We start from the raw sequence: 21885 nt of genomic DNA, 5'->3' as shown, positions 1-21885 counted from the left end.
CTAGGGACACCACCACAAAGCAATCTCTTTTAGACATGGCACTTTCTGTTTCTGCAGAAGGTGGGGAGTGCCCTGGGGCTGGGGCTTCTCCTTTGTCCACCTGTGGAAGCTGGAGAGATGCTCCAGGTGCAAAAAATAGGTTTAGTGCTGACCAGAAGAGCTCACTTTATGGTAGACTGTATTCTGCCCATGCCTCAAACACATCTCATAAAATAACCAACAGTTCAGCTGTAAGTTGCAGACAACAAAGATGACCCAGCATCATGTGACAAAGGTTTAATATCAGATACAGAAAATAAAATCCTCCAGTTAAGAGTAGAATTCAATTAGAGGTTAAAGGTATGTTGAACTTTAATCAGCATCCTGGGTACAGCTTATGATGTGTGAAAAGGTAAATATTGTCATAATGAGCTGTTGCTGCCATCTACTGAACACAAGGAGTGTGTGCTACATAGATTTACAGTTGGGTTAGTGATTACGAGTGAAAATATATGCTTGGATGGATTAAGTAAAATTTCTGTTTCATTAGAACTATCATGTTTCTTTCTAGAGTATAACCAGAACGTGAATTTGGTTTAGAGAATACCTGTGACCCTTTGGGAGATACTGAATTCTCCTTTGGAGAGCCATGCCTAGCCTGTGGGGGAACTGGGAAAGGTGAGCATGCATAGCTCCCATAATGTGAAACACATTGCTATTAATAAGCTGCAGGTTATTAAAATCTCAGTACACGTTAGCTCTCCTTTAGTAATATCACTCAGAACTCCATCATCTTTGCTGAGGATGAATACTTGCCTTTGGCAGCTGTGGTTTGGATGAACGACCTTCCAGGTGAAAAAAGAACTGGTATTGGCACTGAATTTCTACCAGAAATTCAGTCAAGCAGGCTGCTGAAGGAGTTCTAACCAGAAAGAGCTATCCTAGCCCCAGTGCTTGTTTTATTCAGGGGCTGAGCCTCTTTCTGTAAGTCCTAGGGGCTGCCTCTAACTGTAACCAGAGGCATTCAAACATACTCATATACATACACATTAACAGCAAAAAAAGTTGTATTAACACACAAAACAGCAATAAAGTCACTAAGTGCAAGAAATCCAGTATTATCATCTGGTTGCAATTCATAAAAAAATATTTTCATGTATTGCTTACCTACAAGGTATTTACGTGGACACTCATAGCCAAACTCAGCCCTGCAGGTAAATAAACCCTATTTTGTATTGACTTCAAAAGAGGTAGGACAGATTTGCTTCAGAGGTGTCTTTGGCTTATTAAGGGTCATAAGAAGAGTGAAATTGCAGAGGAAAAGTGAGAGATAGGCTGGGATCCTGCTGATCTTACCAGTCTCTGTATCCAGCTCAGAGTTCAGACACACACAGCTCAACAACAGTGCACGAACATGGTTTTGCACAAGACCCAAGATTATGGACTACAACAATACTCACTTCCGTCTAAAATGGAAAAGGGATTTAAAGAAAAAAAATAATATAAAGATCTGGTTCTTTTTCTCAGTCTACATTAGAGTAAGTCAGGAGTTAAAGGGCTGAATTTAAGAGTGTGAAATTAGCGAGAATAGCAAAAAGCATCCTTTATTCCTCTGCAAATCCACAAATTTCCACACGAGGGAGCTTCTTACCCACGAAGCTCACAGGGTGTTCCTCCCGGGAAAAGTGGCAGCAATGGTTCCCTGTGAGCTCATAACTTGTGCAGCCTGATTGCACTGCTGAGAGTTACAGCGAGAGCCAGTAATGAAATGGTTAACAGATAATGATGATTGTCAGAGCTTGTTAACCACAATTATTTTCAAGACATATGTAAATCTGTATAAATACCTAAGTGTGGTATATAATCTAAAACATACTGTTTAAATCTATAAGCATTCCTGAGTTAATTTCACTATGGGAACGTTAGTTGCAACTTCCTGACTTCACTGTGTTTGAATTCATATCCATGAACATTAATTTAAAATTAGTCTAAATATTTGTTGAGAATTAATCACCTGATAAATTTAGCTCTTTTTCATTTTTATGAATTATTCATTATCTCCTCTCTTTCCGTTGATGTGTTGGTTGTTTTCAAGAATTGAATTACTGGTTCACACTGAAAAAAAAAAAATCCAGCATTTCCAGTGATTTGTAAAATGTTCCCCTTAGAAACTTGACTGGTGACTTTGTTGGGTTTACCACCAATATTGTAGGGTACTGGACTGCTTCTTGAAGGACCCGCTGGAGTTTTTGGGAGGCGTAAGCAAGTTCATACAGCAAATATTTTGCAACAAAAAAAAATTTCTGTTTATGTCTTCTATATATATCACAGATTTTTCAACAAATGAACTTGTATTAGTAAAAACCTGTTAGTGGGAATGTTTGGGAACAGTATGAGGTGTTACTGCAGGGATGAACAGCTATGTACAACCGTTGAACTACAAAAAGCTCCTTTTGCACAGCCCTGTCACAGAAAATACCTGAGCTTGCCAAAGGAAAAGAATAATTCAGTTCTAGTATGGCCTCAGGCAAGTCTGAATGAAAAATTATCAACCACTAGATATTATAAAGAACAAACCTTTTAAGGAAAACCTTGAGTGGATGGCAGCAAGAATCCTTAACACTAGATAGTTCAAAGTGAAGTGCTCTGTGTGCCTCTAGCACACAGAGGACCATCTCTCAAATCTTATATATGGCCTACCTTCAGTGGAAATAGAGGAAGCCCAGATTTTCTGAATAGAGCTAACATTCTCAAGTCTAGTGCTGGAAGCCTAATTTCTGGCTGCCACTCATCAAAACAATCTTTGTCATAAAACTAATTTACCTGCCAACATAACTTCCCTCCTTTCAACACACTGGAACAGGTAACATCTTGAACTTCCCATGGCGTGATGTCCTTATATTTGTTACTTTCAATATCAGTTTGCTACTATTAATTAAATAAAATATCAGAAAATTACTTCTAAAATTATAAAGAAGCAACACCCCCAGAACACACTCTGGTTAGTAACTGGTACCAGCACTTGCAAAACATCAAAGGCTTCTCTAAACACAGACTTTCATCAATGATGCTGCAAGCCTTCATCTAACCTTTCATGATTTTCCATGCAGGAACATCAAAAGAGAAAGAAGAGAATAGCACTGTTCCAAAGCAACAGCGCTCTGTGTGAAAAGTATGTGTTTAGCTACAACACACATAAAGTGTAAGTGGCAAATTATTATTTACGTGAGACATATTTTAATAAACATCATCATTAGCTCCCTATCTTTTCCTATAAGGAACAAGGATTTTTGCAGTTCAAAATCACGTCCAAAGCTCAAGTGAATTCTGGAAGAAAATGAAAAAGAATTAGAAAGTATCTAATGTATAAGTCTTCAAAGCAAGACGACCAATTTATGTTCATTTTTACCTACTGAAACACATTCTGCATATTTCATTGTTTCTGTCATCTTGTTATAATCCATCCAAAGAGTTTTCAAAGAACATTAGGTCCTACAAATAAACAAACTGTGAATTAGAGATGGAAGGCATAAAAATGAACAATTACTATCAAAAGTCTTACTTGTAGGCATTTATTACACAAAGTAATTAGATTAGGCAATCACTTTCTATCACTGCCACTGAGCAACAGGAGTTTTGGAGGGGACAATTCAATAACCCTAACTGTCAGTTCTATCCTAACAAAAGCAAAATTTCTGAATTCTAGCAATTTTAAAGCAAACACTTTTCAGTGAGTAATTTAAACAGGTTTTTATTTTATATTTTCTGTATCACAGATGATTGTGAAACCACTGCATGTTAATATTGACACAATTGTGTTGGCAGAAGAGATACACAATGAATATCAGTTTATAATTCTAGAAAATGGGCATCGTAACTTCATCTTTACCCTTAACACTGAGTATTCTTCTCATAAAATTCTTATCTTACAATCATCTTCACAAGGGAATTTTTGTAGGAATTTTTATATGACCCGGAGGTCTTACATGCAACATTCAACAGAACTATTGAATTGGTTTGAAATTACCATTAGAAACAACATAACTTTTTTTGGCTCATACACTTGTTCAAAAACAATAAGGGGCTTGAGGGAGTTTTGTAGGTTTGACATGTTGAGATTTGATCCTACCATATAAAATATTGGACTGCATGTGTAATACTATTTAAACTATTTAAGAAACAAAAAATTAAGAAACCTAAAAAACAAAAGCAGACATAAAATTTAAAATATTTTCAATTAATTTATCTTTTAGGTATTGGGTTTGGCTTTCCACTGCACTTACACCTTTGTAGGATCACAGCTGATACCAATGGACCCTCTGGCCCCAGTCTGCATACCTCTAGAGGCCTACCTTTTCACAGTGCATACTTACAATGAGGAAACAAGCACCAATCATTACTGCCTTCATTCTCACATCAAGATCTACAGGGACCTGGATCCCAAAGTTGGCAGTGTTGGTAAAGACGTTGTTTACAAATCCAGACCAGTACTTGGAAATTTTGCCAATTGTTGTCATCTCATTGAGAGCTTTTACCTGCACAAATAAAAAATAGGAGCAGACACAAATGTAAATAAATCAAGTGCACACTGATGACATCTCCACAGAATTAATGAATGTGCCCTGACATGCAGAGTATGCTATAGTTGTCAGGTTCTTCTTTTATTCTTATTGCCGAGATGTTCTATTAGTGTCAAATTTGCCTTTAGGAGTGGCACACAAGAAAGGGTCTCAAGTTTGGAAATCAGCATCTTTAGAACTGACAGAAAAGTGGAGGAAAGCAATTGTGAAAGTTTACACTTTTGTTCCTCTTTCACAGTGTTGGCTTTTCCCTGTCTCGTGTTCCCGATATGCTCCTCGTCACATTGCTGTGGACCCCTGTCCCCTCAGGGGACAGACATGTTCTCAATGACATAGCCATCTGCATGCTTCTTACAGTATACTGAAATTTCAGACAGTACCCACTGGAGTCTTCTGATTTGGGTAATAACTCGATAAACCCAAAAGTTCTTTTATGGTTCTCAACTAAGGCAAAGCACTTTGTTCATATCAGAAAACTCCATTTAAGGTTTCTTCAAGCATCTCCCATTCTCCCTCTCACCTGAGAAATTTATTCAAAACAGTAAAACTTTTAAATTCTTAACACTCATAAGAAACATACCTCAAAGTCAACATCTTCAAAACAGCCACAGGTTGCATATGGGCCAATTATTTTTAGTACATCTTCTTTACTTTGGTTCTGTATAGTAAACTTTGGCAGAAAAGGGTCCCAGTTCTGTACAACATACCCAGCTGTTGTACCTGGTGGGGACTGAACTTCTAACTAGCAAACAAAAGGAAAAAAAAACAGTAAAATGTTTCAAACTAATTTTATATTAGTATATTTTTCCATGATAGCATACAGTTTATATAATGCCAAAACACTTATTTATTGCATATAGTGATATATAAATTTACCAAACAGTGAATTGGATATTGCAAAACAGTCTAATGGTGTTTTTAAATATAGTGGAAAATATGAAGCTCAAAAGCTCCACCAGAAGTGATTGAACATCTTATATGTAAGACTTTACAAAAGCCATACACTGTGAAAAGATTTTGTTATTGTAATCAGCGAGTATCCTATAAGCTTTTTTTAAGTAGCTGTGCTACCAAGGGATCTTTTTTTTTAAATCCTGATGAAGGGCTGAGAAGGTAAGTGTAATGTAAAACATTTTCATAAAACAAGAAAGAAGTCAAAAATATGGAAGTCAATTAAAAAATATCTGATACTCTACGGTATCTCCATTTTTCACTCCAAGCAGCTCACTTCCATTTTCTGCAATTTCCCAGAGATGTGTGGCCTGGAAGAGGCAGAGTCACAGACCAAAGCATCAGCCTCCTCAGAGAGCTGCTTCCCAGTCATACCCACACACACCCGTGGCCTCCAGGGATTTTCCATCCGTCACCCTCCTGGACCACAGTGGGTGATCTCCATCTGTGTCAGGGCAAGCAGTATTTTGGGATGTGATGTGAATGGAGAGATGCCTGTATCATCAGACACAGAAGCTTTAAGTGGCATGCAAGGAAAGCAAGGTTCCATGAAAGGGAGGAGGTGCACTGGGAACGTAGCTCATAGAAGGGCCTCGTTTATCAAGAGCACTTCTAAAGGAAGGCCTCCAATCCCCCAGGATGAGAAGTGGCTGTGAATTCCTTCCTGCCACCCTCGCAGAACTGCAGGAAGCTTCATTAATGCTGTGCACATACAGCAGGACGCTGGAACAAAAAGCATCTAGGATTCCCTTACCTCCTGCAGGAAGCAGGGGAACCAGCAGCTGTTGCATCTCAAGGGTCTGATCACTCTAATCACTTCTCGGCCCGTGTTATCCGCGATCCTTATGGTGAACGACCTTATAGGCGAACACAGGTTACGGTCAAAGCAATCATTTTCTTCTATTGCAAAGTAAACTCTTTGTCCCAAATGGTTTTTTATCTCATATTTGCTGGAGGTCTCTGTGCCAAGTATGGCTAATAAAGCAAAACAAGTGGAACATTAACTTAGTATAATGTTAGTCTATACATATACGGGTGTATATTCTAAAGATACAGATTTTTTAAACAGATTGTTAAAAAAGTGTTTTGAAATAATGACACAAAAAAATACACAATTAAAAAGAAATAATAATGCCAGGTCTGTATTTTGAAGAAATTAGTTCAAAGACTTTGATTTGCCATATGCTAAAGTACACATCATAAAACAGAATTTATATCCTGAGTTTTGGTTTAGGCTTTTTCTTACTGTATCATCTGTGAAAAGTAATACTATGAGGCTGTCCCACCTCAGTGACTAAGCTTTCACCCAGTGGGTCATTCAAGAGGGTCATTCAAGAATCAGATCAAAATCATTTTGAATGGGAGAAATACATTTTACTTGCAGAACTTAATACTTGCTCAGTACTTTGAAATTCTGAGAAACCATGTAATTAGAAACTCTTATGCTTCACTTTGTGTCTTCTGATCTTCATTTCTCTATTTGCTTTGTTCCTCATAGCACGTTAATTATTGTTAAAGACAGTAAATTTTTCCATGGATTGAAATGATGGTCAAACTTTAATAACACTGAGAGGGAAGTGTCTGGGAGAGAATTTAGGACTGTTGTACAGATTACTCCCTGTAATCCTTCTCTTCTCAGTGGTTTGCTGCAGAACAGGCATACAATAAAGTGAGCCTTTCCCACACTGTCGCCTCATTACAGCCTGACACAAGGGCACTGAGAGGGTTCACAGTGACTTCAGTGAGGAGGGGCAAGACTTGGGAAGCCTTTTGGAGACACCTGTATAGCAGCATTGTTAAAGAGTGATGAGGATTGCACCATACCTTCCAGAAGCTCCACTTGCTGATGAATAATTATCCGGTCCAGCTGTTTAAAAAAAATAAACAAGATGGTGGGTCTTGGATAGGTCTGGGGCTGTCAGTGGTCACCTGTCTATTTTTATTGCTCCTCTCCCTGTTACTAGGATTTCTTTCCTTCCAGAGGTGCACAGGCTGGGTGCCTGAGGGCTGTCTCAATCACACTTTAGAATTCTGTCTGAAATGACAGCTGAAGAATGTGACATTGGGTGCTGTGGCCATGTAATTCACCCACACATTTGAATAAAAATAGTCTTCCTGGAGGAATAAGGAAGGCAACAGCAATAGAAAGCTGTGTGTGAGGAGCAGGATCCACTTCTTGCTCCTGTTCCTCCTCCTTGGCAGAGGGGAAGCCCCTTACACCAAAGGTAAGGTTGGTGCTGGGCACCACGGCAGCACAGGAAGGAACAAGTCTGGATTCAAGCTTAAAATGTGCTGCAACCACATCTCAAAGGGCCCTGCTGGAGCAGCCCAGCAGGGCAATCAGGGGATGCCAACAATGGCACACAAGAGCTTTAGTGCTCTAATCTCAGGCACAGGAGCTCTGCATCCTAAATCTGGCAAATGGTCATGCCAAGGGTGCCAGAATGAGCAAAACGGGAGTTCCACAAAGAAACCTTAGCTGGTTGAAATTTTCTTACCCCATGAGCTGGTTACAAATGCAGGAGAAAAACTGCTTGCTATGATACCCAGCTTTGCTGTGCTTATCGCCCCTCTGACATTATTCTTCTTTAGAGAACAGTTGTTGGTATTATAAAACCAGCAAGACTTAATTTCAGTCTACCTTTCAGTTTTATGTGACTTTAATGCCTGTTTTATGTGACAGTATATTTAGGCTTTACCAGTCTTTTCCGTAAATTCCTGATGGGCAAACGCTTGGCACAGGGTCTTGCCATTACTCACAGCTGCAGACAGAAAGCACACAGCAACCTTCTGAGACCAGCATGTCACAGCTCTCCAGTGCCTGTATATTCTACAATTGATAAATCTTGCCTGGTACGTATTCAAACTGTTGCAGCCATTTGTCACTTCTAGTCATCTCCTGCAGCTAGTTCAGGCTGCAAAGAAAAGCTGGTAAAAAGAGGAACTTCTTTATCCCTTTCATTAATCTCTGAAATGTGCATGCCAGTAATTGAAATAATAAAAAATATTTAGACTTAAAAATATTCTCCCAAGAATCTTTGCTGTTTGTTTAGGTTTCATGAGAGATGTGAACTCTTGGAGCTCACAGGAAGGGCTCTGCTGATGAAAATAGAATAAACAAGTTAAAGATATTAGGGCTATTTTAATATTTTAGTATTTATTTTAATATGGATTTCTTTGCCCCACGTAGACTTTCACAGGGAAAAGAAAATTAATGAGCCTGAACTGTTAAAAGCTTTGAGTGATTTTGGTCTGTGTATTGGTTTATTGTGCCCAATGTATAAACAATGTTGAGAAAACACAGCAGTACCACTTGTTAGCCTTGTTTTCCCTTTCACTGGTTTCTGCAAGACAGCTATTCTGATGCATTTTTATTGAGGCACTTGTGGATTAAGGGAATTCTGCACTTGCATTTGAAAGCATCCAAAGCCCTTTGGTTTACAAGGGTCTGGTCCTCTCGAGCTCAGATATGTTACAATTCCTTATACACAGCTAATTCTCAGTATTCAGTTCTGTGGGCATTACATTTACATCTGATCAGTCTAACCAAGCCTAAACTAAGAAGTTTTTTACAAAATCGGTTAAGCCTGAATGGTGGCACAACATGAGGCTGAGCTAATCAGAAAATTTTTCTCCGAGTTCTCTCTTGTCTATTCCTGCTGCTGGAAAAGGTTCCTTTGATTTTTATGATGGACACTGAACAGTTCTTCGAGTTATGGCTGTGATCTGGAAGATAATAATGAGGTTTGGGTACATTTTGCTTGGAAATTATTTAAATAGTGTCACTTTTGTGATAGTTATAGAAAGCATGGTATCTGTTTGCTGAGGCAGAAGCATTTTTTTGCCCTTCTCTGGTGCACCTTAAACAGCTGATTGAATTGCTCCTTCAGCTGAACTCCGTATCTGCAGAGTGAAATATTGCTGTCAGGCCTTAAAGTATAGGACAGATATTTTCCTTTCCTCTCATTCAACACTGTATGCTGTGTCCTTGAGTTGCTATTTAGAATAAGATTGTAGGGATCCCTCTGAGATTCACTAAATCTGCATCCTTGTTTCAGAGTCAAACATATCATGCTCTTATTAAGAAATATATTCAGCTTTTTCGAATCTATCCAGCTATCTTCCCCACTCAGGCTTGAGATAATCCCAGAATGTCCTTTCTATTTGATATCCTGTATTTATTCACAACCACTTTCTATATAATATTTCTTCCAGTAATATAATTCTATAAATTAAATGTGTCTCTTTCCCACAAGTTGTTTACTCTTCTAGGTACTCAGTCATGGTTCCCTCTCTGGTGGTGTTTTTTTAGTCTAAAAGATGAAACAACTGGAGTCTCATTTTAAAACAGGTTCTCTATTCCCCATGCCCTTCCAGTAGCACCTGTCTGTGCCTGTTTCAGTTTGGACCCACCTTTCCCCAATACACACAGCACCAGAAGGATACACAGTCTTCTAGTGGCACAAAAAAAAAAATTCCCAATTCTGCTGGAAACATCTTCATTGGAGAATTTCATTACGTGAAAAATCTCTGAGTCCATCAGGATAAATCCCAAGTGATTATGCTGGCAGCTGTGAATCCCACATTCATTCTGCAGACAGCACTCTCCCTGCTGGTGGGATCTCCTTTATGCTCCAATCTATCCTATATGAGCCTGTTTCATTAGTCACACAGACAGTATGACTTCAGCATCACACACCAAAATGTTCTGTGATGCACAGAAACTCGAGCTGTGGGTGTATGCTGACAATCAGCATGGCACACACGCTTCCCACTTTTCAGACTGCAGAGAAAATTAAGAACACTTAGCAGCACAGGCATATGGTTATGGGGCCAAGAGCAAGCATGAATGAGGTCTTCAGTTCCAGTTACAGTTCTAAAAGCAACTTGCTTTTTTGTCTTTATATCAGATGTAAAGTTTTTATAAAATGGAGCGATAGTATTTGCTTGCCCACATTGTCTAGGTAAATCTGAGGTGTAATTCATGTTCGTACAGGAGCCTGGATATGTAACCTGCCAAGTATTTACTATCAAAATCACTTTTAGACTAAAAAATGTAGCTTCCACAGTCTGTAAGCAAATGCTCGTGTCATTGACAACACATATCATTTTGTGCCTGGGCACCTTGAAATGAAAGTCATAACTCCACAGGAAAGACTGTTTTTGAAGGGTCTCCAGTTTCATTAGCTAGCTAGGTAACTTAGCTCCAAATATAAAATACATTCAATTTCTGCTTCTATACAAAACTACTAGAAACATGTGCCTAAAATATAGACCTTGAGTGAAGTAACATTTCCCATCATCACCAAAATGCAAACACAGCAGAGATGTGGGTATCAGAATTATGACCTGACTACACTGGGGGCCTGATTCCGTCCCTGCCCATACCAGGCAGGGAGTAGGATGCCTCATACAGCATATATGAGAGTGGCAGAATCCAGCCACATATGAAATGCAGACTGGAGTCAGTGTCAAAGTGACACCAGGGAGTGACCTTCCTGTAAAAAATTTCAGGAAGATATGAAACTTCTGCACCAAAGTTGCACCAAAGCACCAAAGCTGCAGATTGTCACAGCTGTAAGCTCCCAGACCTGAGAGGTTTCAGAGTGAGAGGAACAGCCACACACTTAGCAGTGGGATGGAGAACACTTAAGCATTCCCTCTCCTTCCCTCCTTGTGGCCTACTTGTCTGCTCCCATTTCCAAGCATTTCCCTCTCTCAGGCATTAGCACTTTCCTCCCCCTCAACCCCACAAAGGGTGGGTGCAGGTTTGTAGCCACCCAGGCTTATGCTCAACTAAGCTGTCTCCTTGGGAGCTTGCCTCCTGAGGAGAGCAAGCCTCTAACCTGCAGAGGCAGAAGGAACTTGCTCAGAAGACTCTGATGTTCCTCAAAGAATGAGATATAAGGAGGTGACAGTTCCTTCACACACTGCCTGCTTTAGTCTTTTTGAGGCCAGCTGGAGTTTAACAGCCATTTCCCTGAGGGTGAGCTCTTAAAGAGCTGGAAGGAAACTGGGGGAACAATGAGACTCGTAATACTATGACCTAGAAAATGTCCTAAAAGGAAGAAAACAATGGTTTTGGTGCAAGGAGAGCTGCATGCATAACAAATTAATTCCTACAAAAATGAATGACAGCAATGAAGAAAGAGCTTGTTATTCCTACGCTCCTTATTTCACAGTAATATCACGCAAAGAAAAAGCCTCTACATCTCCACCTACCCCTCCCCCAAGGAAAAAACCCAAACCACCTCATCCCCCAAGGTATCAAAGCAGCATACGAGGAAAACATAAAATTTCTAACATTTGGAAAGATTCAGGACCTGGTTCAGGTACTCTAGACCAGGTGGCAAGTTATGAGTGTGTGATGTTTGCTTCCAGAGACTTGTTGGTTCAACAGGCTTATTCTGTTCAGGAATGTCAGAAGAACCAGGGAGGTAATCCTTAAAGATGGGGTTGGTTTGTCCCCGAGATTCTACATGAAAAAAAAAGGAAAAAAAAATTAGAAATTAACAGGGTCAAAGAGCAGCTAGCTTCTTGGATCAAACCTGGAACAATAACATCACATTTTGCATGTGACTCTATCCATACTTTAGTTCAGATCAGGAATCAGGACCCAAAACAAATTTCCTGATTGTCCCACACTTCAAGCGCTCTGATCTACTTTATAAAGCAGCCTTAGAATATGCAAAGTGGAATCACTGCAGATGAAGCTAAACCAGGAGATGTGGTTTTGGAGAGCACCTGATCTCCTCAGACGGCTTGTGAGCACAGAGCCTGTGTGACAAGGCTGGAGCTGGTCTGGACTCACACACAGGGTGGCCACAAGCTCCTCAGCACAGGTCACCCAGCACTGCTCCTTGTGAGCTGCCCTGTGTGCCAGTATACACTGAGTTGCTGAGGGCTGGCCCCCACCAAAATGCTCTCTAGCATTTTGAGGGCACGCATATTTTCTCTTAATTAGAGACAACTTTTCCAGGGATCTCAGATTCTCCAAGTGGGATGTTACAATGCTGGTAACAAAATCTACACAGCCTCTTACAGTGTATTATTCATTACTATCTTAAGGAAAAGTTCAGGTACAGTTATGTTGTGTTTTCTGGTTTGCTATCACAAACACCTTTAGGACACAGTGATGGTTACCTTGGCCAGTCCTGTGAAGGTAACGAGGGCATTTACTGTTACAGGCACCTGTCTGCCCACACCCCATGCTCAGGCACCATCTCCCACAGCACTGTGATCACTTTAGTCATTTGACTGCCAACAAACTCCTACTGGTTTTATTAAGCACATCTTTCCTCAGCCTTCAGCAACATTGGCTCTACCAGAACAAGAAAAAGCAACTTGAATTTACCATTAGCAAATTTGCAGATGACACCAAGTTGGGGGGGAGTGTAGATCTGGAGGGTAAGAGGGCTCTGCAGAGGGACCTGGAAAGGATGGATAGATGGGCTGAATCCAATGGTATGGGGTTCAACAAAGCCACATGCCGGGTCCTGCACTTTGGCCACAACAACTCCCCAGTGCTACAGGCTGGGCACAGACTGGCTGGACAGAGACCAGGCAGAAAAGGACCTGGGGGTTCTGATTGACAGGAAGCTGAACTTGACCCAGCAGTGTGCCCAGGTGGCCAAGAAGGCCAATGGCATCCTGGCCTGTATCAGGAACAGTGTGGCCAGCAGGACCAGGGAAGTAATTCTTCCCCTGTACTCGGCAATGGTGAAGCCACACCCCGAGTCCTGTGTCCAGTTCTGGGCCCCTCAATTTAGGATGGACATTGAGGTGCTAGAGCAGGTCCAGAGAAGGGCAACAAGGCTAGTGAAGGGTCTGGAGCACAAGTCCTAGGAGGAGCGGCTGAGGGAGCTGGGGGTGTTTAGCCTGGAAAGGGCTCAGGAGAGACCTCATCACTCTCTACAGCTAACTGAAAGGAGGTAGTAGTCAGGTGGGTGTCGGTCTCTTCTCCCAGGCAACCAGTGACAGGACAAGAGGACACAGTCTCAAGCTGCATCAGGGAAGGTTTAGGTTGGATATTAGGAAGAATTTCTTCACAGAAAGAGTGATTGGGCATTGGAATGGGCTACCCAGGGAGGTGGCAGAGTCACTGTCCCTGGGGGTGTTTAGGAACAGACTGGATGTGGCACTAGGTGCCACGGTCTAGTTGACAAGGTGGTATTCGGTTGGAGTTGATCTCAGAGGTCTTTTCCAGCCTAGCTGATTCTGTGAAGCTCTCCCCATATAAATGGCAAATTCTTGTATTTAGCTGAGCCCCTGTGATTCTGCAGTAAAGCAGTCCCCAAATTGATAATTTTTATCTCATGTGTGACAATACTTAGGCACGATGGGGTTTGAGGTCCAGAAGGAATTTTGGCTCCAAGTCTGAATCTCTCTTTTGCTGTTGTGGGTTTAAATGAGATCCTTTAGTATTATTTGAACTCACTGTGAAAGATTCATCATTTAATAATATTTTGATCTTAATTTGTCTTTGCAGCCACTGCTTTCTTTCAAAGTCTGAGACCACAGGAAGAAGTAACCCCTTTGAATTTGTAGCTGGCTTTTAAAAATGTATAACTGGGTAATAAATATTTTATATGCTCTTCTGCATCATTTTACCTCACAGGGTTCTGTTACTGCCGTAACTCTTGTTGTTACATGAAATGCCACGAAGTGGCCCAGTGTTAGTGTTATTCTTGAATAATAAAGAGAAAAAAAGACAACAAATTGCAGTTCTACCTGTCAAATTTTAAGCTATACAAAAATCAAACAGTAAATACGTTAAATATTAATGACAATCCGAGCTACTCTGACACTTTGACTATTTTTATGGATGATTCCCATTTCATTTCTAATATAGAAAAACTTAAAAGTTACTGTATGATACAGCGAGTATTCTGTACAAACATAATTTATAGAGTTACATGTTCCTAAATGAGGTATATTATCAAATTTATTCATTCTAAACACTATATTTCACACCATTACTATTTCACTGCTTCTACTAACTGATACACATCAAAAATATGCAAAACCAGACCTCTCTTATATGGCTAAAGTGAAGCAAAATAAAAAACCCCACCTATATAGCTAGAGTACAACAGTGCTGTAAAAACTGCTTGCTGCTGTGTACCTTTAATGCTCTAAATGCAGAATGTCTTGAGTATTTTTGGAGCAAAAAAGAGGGGTAAAAATTTGACAAACATAGATAGATAGTGCTGAAACTCCCTAGGCCAATATCTGCCTCTGCACACCTGAGTACCCAACCAGCTGCTACTAAAAGTCAATACATGACAAAGATAAACCCAGATAGGAGTAATATGATTAAATTCAGTTACTCTTCAGATATTATTTTCCATACATGGTTAGCAGGATTCTGGCCAGTTTTGAATGTGAAAATCATTTGCTGATGTAGTATTTTCAAAGTGGAATAGGGAAGAAGTGTGCAAAAACAGGGGTACCCTTGGCTCAGTACCTGCCCTTCCCATGCATTCTGTACCGATAGGTTTAAGCACAAAGATACAAACACTAAATTTTATAATTGAATGCAGATGCTAACATTTTATAACATATTTTATTCAAATAACATCCTAGTATAGATTTTAGTCTCCTTAGGAGCCTCTTGGATGCTGAAAAATTAAAGGAAGGCAAAACAACCGTGCTTTGACTGATGTGGTTTTAGCCTGAAACACTCATTTCATCAGACTGCTGATTGCTGGAAACGTACAAGACTGTAGTTTTCTGTAAACATGATCTAAAAATACAGACTATAGATGCACTTACCTTGAGAGGCCATGAAGCTTCCTGAGTTACTTCTTCAAAGGAAGCCAGGTTAAAAGAAAAGGCTTTTCTTGTTGCAGCAAAGAAAAAAAGCGCACAGCATGCACAAAACTTCAGAAGGTGTCTGTCTACTTGATATCAGCTCACAAAGAACGGGAGATGTGTCGCCTTCCTCATGGTGCAGAGCGCTGCATTGTCTGAGCTGGACAACAGGGGGAGATGCTGCCAACGAACCAGGGGAACATTGATCCATTTCAAGGCATTTGCACCAACAGAAAGAGGGAAAAGTGCTTTGTGAGTACAAAGAGCCAAAACTTTAATGTACCCACTGGCTAACTGAACACAGCAGACCTAAAATTCTTCTTTATCGTGTATGTGTTAATTCTAAGACTACAGAAAACGCATCTTTGTAATTCAATATTTATGTTTCCATTTCTTCAAACTATCCAGTAAAGACAAAGGAGATAATGAACTTGTAAATGACCCATCCCTAGACGTGTTTAAAGCCAGGTTGGATGGAGCTCTGAGCCACCTGGTCTACTGAAAAGTGTCCCTGTACGTGGCAGAGGCTTTGGAACTAGATGATCTTTGAGGTCCCTTCCAACCCAGGCCATTCTGTGATTCTATGATTTCCCTATTGCTGACCCCAGTAAACATTCTCCATGCACAAAGGAGGAAAAGTTGCCCTGGATTTCTCATTGTGTTCCATCCTTAGCATCAGCCAAGGGATGTCCTCCAACGGATGTCATGTCTAAATCCAGACCCAGAAAATTACCCCAGTACATTCCCCCATGCCCTCCCCCTCACATCCAGATATCCACACAGGGTTCTGCTTATCTGTGTGAGGTGTTCAAACTGGCTTTGGAGAATTAAAACAGTCTGTCAGTGCTTGCTACAGACAAGCACTATCCATACAAAAACATAGCACATGTAATTACACGGAGGAGAAGGAAGAGCAACCTTGACTTACCTGCTCATATTTCTGCCTTGAGTGCCCAAGCCTCCATGGAGATCATCACGAGATCTGCACACAGAGGTGATGCATGGCTGCAAAAAAGGCAGAGCCTAAGCACAGAGCCCAGCAGAGGAGAGTGAGGTGTTAGGGACCATTTCCTGTTCTCTCTGCTATTGCAAGTTCTAGTGGTTTGAAATGGTCTGCCAGGAGCAAGGTTGAGCAAATTAAATTCCAGAGTTTACAGTTCAGGAAGATGCTGATTCCCTGCAGGAAGAATATATAAAATCCACCCCCAAAAAACCCTCAAATTATATGGAAGCTGATTTTTATAGACTATATTAGCAAATGCAAGAGCCTTGGGTCTACTTATGGATTTGGCTATGTGAAGTTTCCCAGGAGTTTATCATTGCCTGCTTGAGAAGTCTCTGAGTGCAGAGCCAAGTTCAGGCCAGGCCAGCAGCCACACTCAGCTGTCCTCACCCTTGGAAACACCCAGAAAAGGCAGTCCACGGGCAAAAACTTTGGTGACTGAAAAGTGGGCACTAAACAAATCCTTCTGGATTAGGAGGAAGTTTGACATCACTGGAAATAAAAAATAAGAATGACCTCAAGTTTTTGCTTCCTTTCTCCCTGACAAAGATGTGCTTCTTTTGAGCAGAGGCTTTAACCTGAAGAGCAGGCACACAGCCTAAACAAAGAAGAAAGAGGAGAGGGAAAGCTCTGGATAATAGTAAACTTAACTTTGAAATGACAGATTAAAACTCAGATGAGATGGCACTCATTTACCTTTAAAATTGAATAAAGACAGAAAATTAAAGGAAACAAAAAGGCCAACTAAATCTGCATAAATGCATAAAACTAGTGTAGTACATTAAGAAAGGTGTCTCAAATAGACAAAACACACCAAAAACATATATGCTGAAAGAAGATGTTTCAAAAATTTAAAAAGCATTTTTTGAGAAGCCCAAGCAGTTCATTTGTTGACCTGGAGGAACATACAGACACAGACTGTGCTGTACTGGTGCCCTTAACAGGGGATCAGCCCCAGTCTCTCCTGCAGCGTTGGTGGGCTGTGGGACAGGACAGCCTGGATGTGTGGGGAGCTGCTGGAGCTCTGGTACGGGCTCTAGGCAAGAGCTACCATGGTAGCACAGGCAGGTTCTCCCGCCTGCAGGAGCCAGGTTTCATTATCCTGCCACTCATAAAATAAACATTTCCCCAAAATAGTTCTGCCTCAAAGAACTAATTTTCTGGTATTATTTACAAAATTGCAGTAAGTAGGTAAAAGAAAGATATAAAACTTGGCTTTAAGTATATTTTATGTTTTTTTCATTTCTTTCACAAATTTCCATACCTTTTACAATGTCCCCTCTTAGCCTCTTCCTACTGTTTTATTCTGAAGCAATAATTTTAGTAGATTATATCAGTGGATTTCTGTAGGATTTGCAAACAATAGTCTTGCATTGGCATAGGTCCTTAGTAGTAAAACTTCATGTTTAATATTTATTTAATCAGAATTTTTTGTGCCTTTTTTTTAATAAATATACGCATATTGGTCAACATTTGCTCCGGAAAAGATTAAAAGCAGTCTCACTACGACACGGGGAACAGAAGACTTTATCAAAAGACTTTATCCAGGCACAAAGGCAGCCATACTTTGGTGCTATTTAGACATGCACAAGAAAAACAAGAAATGAGGACAAATATTTCAAGATTTGTGTAATGCTATTTCTAACCAAATCTTAAGGACTTCAGGAAGCAGAGCAGCAGCATGCAAAGGAGAATTTCACCAAGACATCAAGCTCCGTGTCCCTGCCCCTTGAAAAAGACTCTGGGGAAGGATATCATTGCCTCTATCATTTGGAGTCTGAGCACTAAAACAGAGTATGTTGCCTTCCTCTCTGTGAATGTGCTGGATATCTGAAACACATTCACAGATACTAGGGGAAAAAAAAAAAAAAAAAGAAAAGAAACTGAGTGTACATACATGTATTCCCTCTACCTGCACAATATTCTTGCTCCATCCCATGCTGTAAAGCTAATACAAATTGATGGGCAGATCCTTAGAAGGTGCAAGTTAGCATGGATCCACTAAAATCAATGAGACTATTCAGATCAGGGCAGGCAGGGCATGGCTGGAAGAGTTTATACATCTAGAACCTTCCTTTTTTCCTTAAAGAAAAATTAAATTTTATCTTTTCTATAACTACCACTTCTACAAAAGCTCAGAGATCCATCCCTGTTGAGTTGGTGTACAAACAGCACTGCAGTTAATGGCAATTACATAAAATACTGCAGCCTGTAGGATACCTGTCCATGGACTAAGACATCATTGTCCCTAACACAGAACTAAAACGCAGACTTTCCTCCAGAAAGCATGTAATGATAGTCAACCAGGTGGATCAAGAGAGCAAAAATGCCATATGGCTCAGCATAGGTGCTGTTTCTCTGGAGCCTACTCACTCTTCCATTTTTTTCAGGCATCACAGCCAGAGTGTGGCAATGGTTTCACAAAATACACCTTCACAAGAGAAAAACAAGAGACAGCAACAAATTTCAAAGTATTAGGAAAAGCTGTTTGATTTCTTGTCCTGCTCCCTGCTGCTCGGAAAACTGCTCCATGAGCCTGGTGCAAGACATTTGCCCTTGTACTCAGCAGGGAAAAGACAACACTCCCCTTCCCCACTGTATCACATCATCTCCTCCAGGTAAGCAGAAACTGCCTCTGCCCTTCTCCAAACGGTCTCGACAAGTTCCGGTAAGAACTCAGCTACTCCCAACCAGCCCTTACTGAGCTCCAAGCAGGCAGGTGTTAAAAGCACTTAACGCTGTGCCATCCAGTGTTAAGAGCAGGGTCAGAGCAGCACGCAGGCATCATGAGATGCACCCCAACCTCACCAAGCAATGCCTGAGCTTCCCTGCTGCTAAGAGGGGTCATTGCTAATCACTGCTTCCATTTTAAATTTCCTTTCCTCAAAATATCAGTGACCAGCATTAAAATGCACTGTTACTGTCAATTTTTAATAGGAAATTATATAGCCTTTTTCTTCCCTTTTCTAGTCTTGCCTTAAGTACAGGGAGACATGCTGAGTGTGAGCATAAGTATCAGACTGTGACCCTGTGCAATAACAAGCCCCAAGTTACATATTTTTACCCAGTATTGCTTTCTGCACTGGAGGGAGGGGAGGCGGGAATAATTTTCTTAAATCAGCTACCATCTAGTACGGTTCTCACCTTGAACTTTGGTTTGTGAGGCGTCTTGCTTCAGCTGGTGTCTACAGGAGCTCCTCCCCTCCAAGGACGTCTGCAATCATGTTGGAATTCCGCAGCCAGGTCCCCGGCACGGCAGCGCTGAGGGGCTGGATCGCAGCCAGTGCCCGCTGGCAGCGCACGGAGCAAACACGCTGCGGAACTGCCTTCCCTGCCTGCCTGTCGGCGGTGGGTTTATCAGGCACTGCCATTAGGTAGCTGTTCCACGAGGTGTCTGTTGTGCGTGGATTAACAGAAAAATACAATCTTTAAAGCAGCAACTCTTCACCAATCCGATCTTTATTTTGCGTGTAACTGAACTGGGAGGAATGGGATTAAAATAGCAACTTAAAGTGATTGTGTAAGGAAAAATCAAGGAAGAAACATTTCAAGTATTTACATTTTGAGATGGTACATGGTACAGAATATGAATCAGAAATTTTAATGCTACCCCCCAGAAAGTATTGATAGGGATGAGAAACTAAATATAGATGTCAGCAACATACAGCAATCAACTGGAAATTCATAAAACAGCTTTCACACCAAATTTTGACATAGGACTTGGACAAGGTTTTGGGGGGGTCAGGGGCTGATTATCTGTCTGGTTGGTGTTTTTTTGTGGAACACGTGTTTGGTTTTGTCAAGTTTGTTTTTGGGGGGGGGGTGCTGGATTTCTGTTTCATTGGGGTTTTTTTGTTTGGGGGTTTTAAAATCACCTGTAAAATCTTGTTCTTATGAAAATACAGCCTTTGAGGGGTTGTGGGCACTGTTACTGAGCTCAGGCACATCCTGGTTTCCCAGCAGTTCTGAAACAGCTGCACGAAGCAATTAGTCCAGAATACTGAGTTCAACCCCAGACCCAAATATTTCAATTTGAATCATATTAAGCATGTTTTAGGTTAAAAGCAGAGGAAGCGTGGTCATCAAGAGGCTGATTTACGTAAGCAGATCATGTGATTTAAGCAAAAAATAAGGCCAGAAAGAAGCAGTATAGAAGACCTGATTGTATCTTGCATCAAAACCTGTACCAAAAACTCCTTGCTGGTCACAAGGAAATTTTGCAACTGGTCTTTCATCTCTGAGTGAATTTGCCCTAACTCATGAACACTCTGAGGAAATCTTTTAACATCTATCCTGAAGATGAATCTATCCTGAAGATCTGTTCTGCTCTAGATAAAAATCCTTTAGTAGTAATTATGTCTGAGTATCATAAATAACTTTATAGCTCTCCAGCAAGAGCACGCTGGAGATACAAAGTTTACTTGATTTAACTGTGTATTGGAAGCAAAGAGATTTTATGCTTCTTTTCTGCTGACTTTAGTAAACTGAGATTAATCTATTTGCAGAAGCTGAAATGAACTTATTATTTTTAATTTTGCTTGAAACCATCTGCCAAGTTCAACTGAAATTCACAAACCATCTGAATTTCTATTTGCTGATTAAACACAGACTCAACAGTAACAAAACTGCATCTTGCCCTTCCTTATGTGGAACCAAATCACTTTGAACACTATGCAGGCTGAAAGTAAAAAGAGGCATTCTTCCTGGGAAGTCATAAGCATCCACAAGACTAATCAAACTGCAACTGCCCAGCAGCCCCTAACAACTAGATTTAGTGCTTGTCTCTAATTAAATTTTATCCATTTAAGCCTGTGATAAAATGGGATAAAGTACTCAATATACACTGGCATATTAATTAATAAGATTATTTCTGTCTTCTAGTACACTGAATGACAGACGTGTTGGACACAACTTGCAATTAACACTCTTGGTGATGATGCAGAACTTCTTTGCTGGCTTTGAAAATTCATCAAGTAAAATTAGAACGGTGCTTTGCTGTAGAAGAAAAACTAATATGTCTCTCATACCTCTTTTTTTCCCCTTCTCTACAATGAAACATATAAATTGGAAGAAAGTGTACTGGCAAATCAGAGTATCAGAAAACATTGAGGATATTTTAGGTGTTTTTTCTTGGGTAGAAGTGACTTACTTTAAAATCAACATTTGCATCAACTGTCACATCAACAGTGTGATCTCCTGTCAAGGTGCCAGGTAAGATCTGGACGGCCCTAGCCCTGTCCACGTTAGCCAACAGCACGGCACAACAGCAGCAGACCTGGAGAAAGAGAAGACGGGCACCAAGGACTCCCCATGCTCAGTGGTTCTTCTGCTTTGGCTCTTGTGTGGCTCTTCAGTCGACCACCACTGGCAGGTTTTGGTGTGTGACTGGAGCACATCCTCCAACTTGGTCCCACCCAGGAGGAATCAGTCTGCACACTCCAGAAAAAACGATTCAAATCTACACTCAAGTACAGCAAGTCAAGATGACCAGGAGATTCCCTTAAAATACTCTGTACAAACTAAATTACTAACATGGACATACCCTGCTGACCACAGCAT

At 40.7% G+C, this 21885-nt stretch overlaps 1 protein-coding gene across 4 annotated transcripts; it reads right to left on the bottom strand.

The window, feature by feature from the left end:
- Positions 1 to 326: 326 nt before the first annotated feature.
- LOC113997732 (phospholipid scramblase family member 5) lies at positions 327 to 19692 on the bottom strand. Of its 4 annotated transcripts, none has more exons than XM_039389642.1 (10): positions 19471 to 19692; positions 16252 to 16328; positions 15285 to 15503; positions 11834 to 11985; positions 7335 to 7377; positions 6265 to 6485; positions 5140 to 5301; positions 4353 to 4514; positions 3389 to 3471; positions 327 to 3306 (listed from the first exon to the last, which is right to left on the bottom strand). In XM_039389642.1, the coding sequence occupies exons 3-9, from the start codon at positions 15295 to 15297 to the stop codon at positions 3433 to 3435; spliced, it is 792 nt and encodes a 263-aa protein (XP_039245576.1). In that variant the 5' UTR covers positions 15298 to 15503; positions 16252 to 16328; positions 19471 to 19692; the 3' UTR covers positions 327 to 3306; positions 3389 to 3432. The 4 variants fall into 4 exon arrangements, with proteins under 4 accessions (XP_039245576.1, XP_039245578.1, XP_039245582.1 ...); XM_039389644.1 differs by having other exon boundaries at positions 3393 to 3471; XM_039389648.1 differs by having other exon boundaries at positions 16252 to 16305.
- Positions 19693 to 21885: the final 2193 nt, after the last annotated feature.

This window comes from Pipra filicauda, unplaced genomic scaffold, assembly GCF_003945595.2.
Source record: "Pipra filicauda isolate LSUMZ 115617 unplaced genomic scaffold, ASM394559v2 scaffold126_size2276778_pilon, whole genome shotgun sequence".
Taxonomy (NCBI): Eukaryota; Metazoa; Chordata; class Aves; order Passeriformes; family Pipridae; genus Pipra; species Pipra filicauda.
The sequence above is the reverse complement of the archived record's forward strand: the minus strand, read 5'-3'. Positions and strand labels throughout refer to the sequence as shown.

What these genes read in the sequence shown, in the direction of transcription:
- LOC113997732 (XM_039389642.1), bottom strand. An exon ending in GCAAGTGGAGCTTCTGGAAG is followed by an intron (nt 6,486 to 7,334) that starts GTATGGTGCAAT and finishes TTGCTTTATTAG; the next exon opens with CCATACTTGGCACAGAGACC. An exon ending in TTGAAGATGTTGACTTTGAG is followed by an intron (nt 4,515 to 5,139) that starts GTATGTTTCTTA and finishes TTATTTGTGCAG; the next exon opens with GTAAAAGCTCTCAATGAGAT.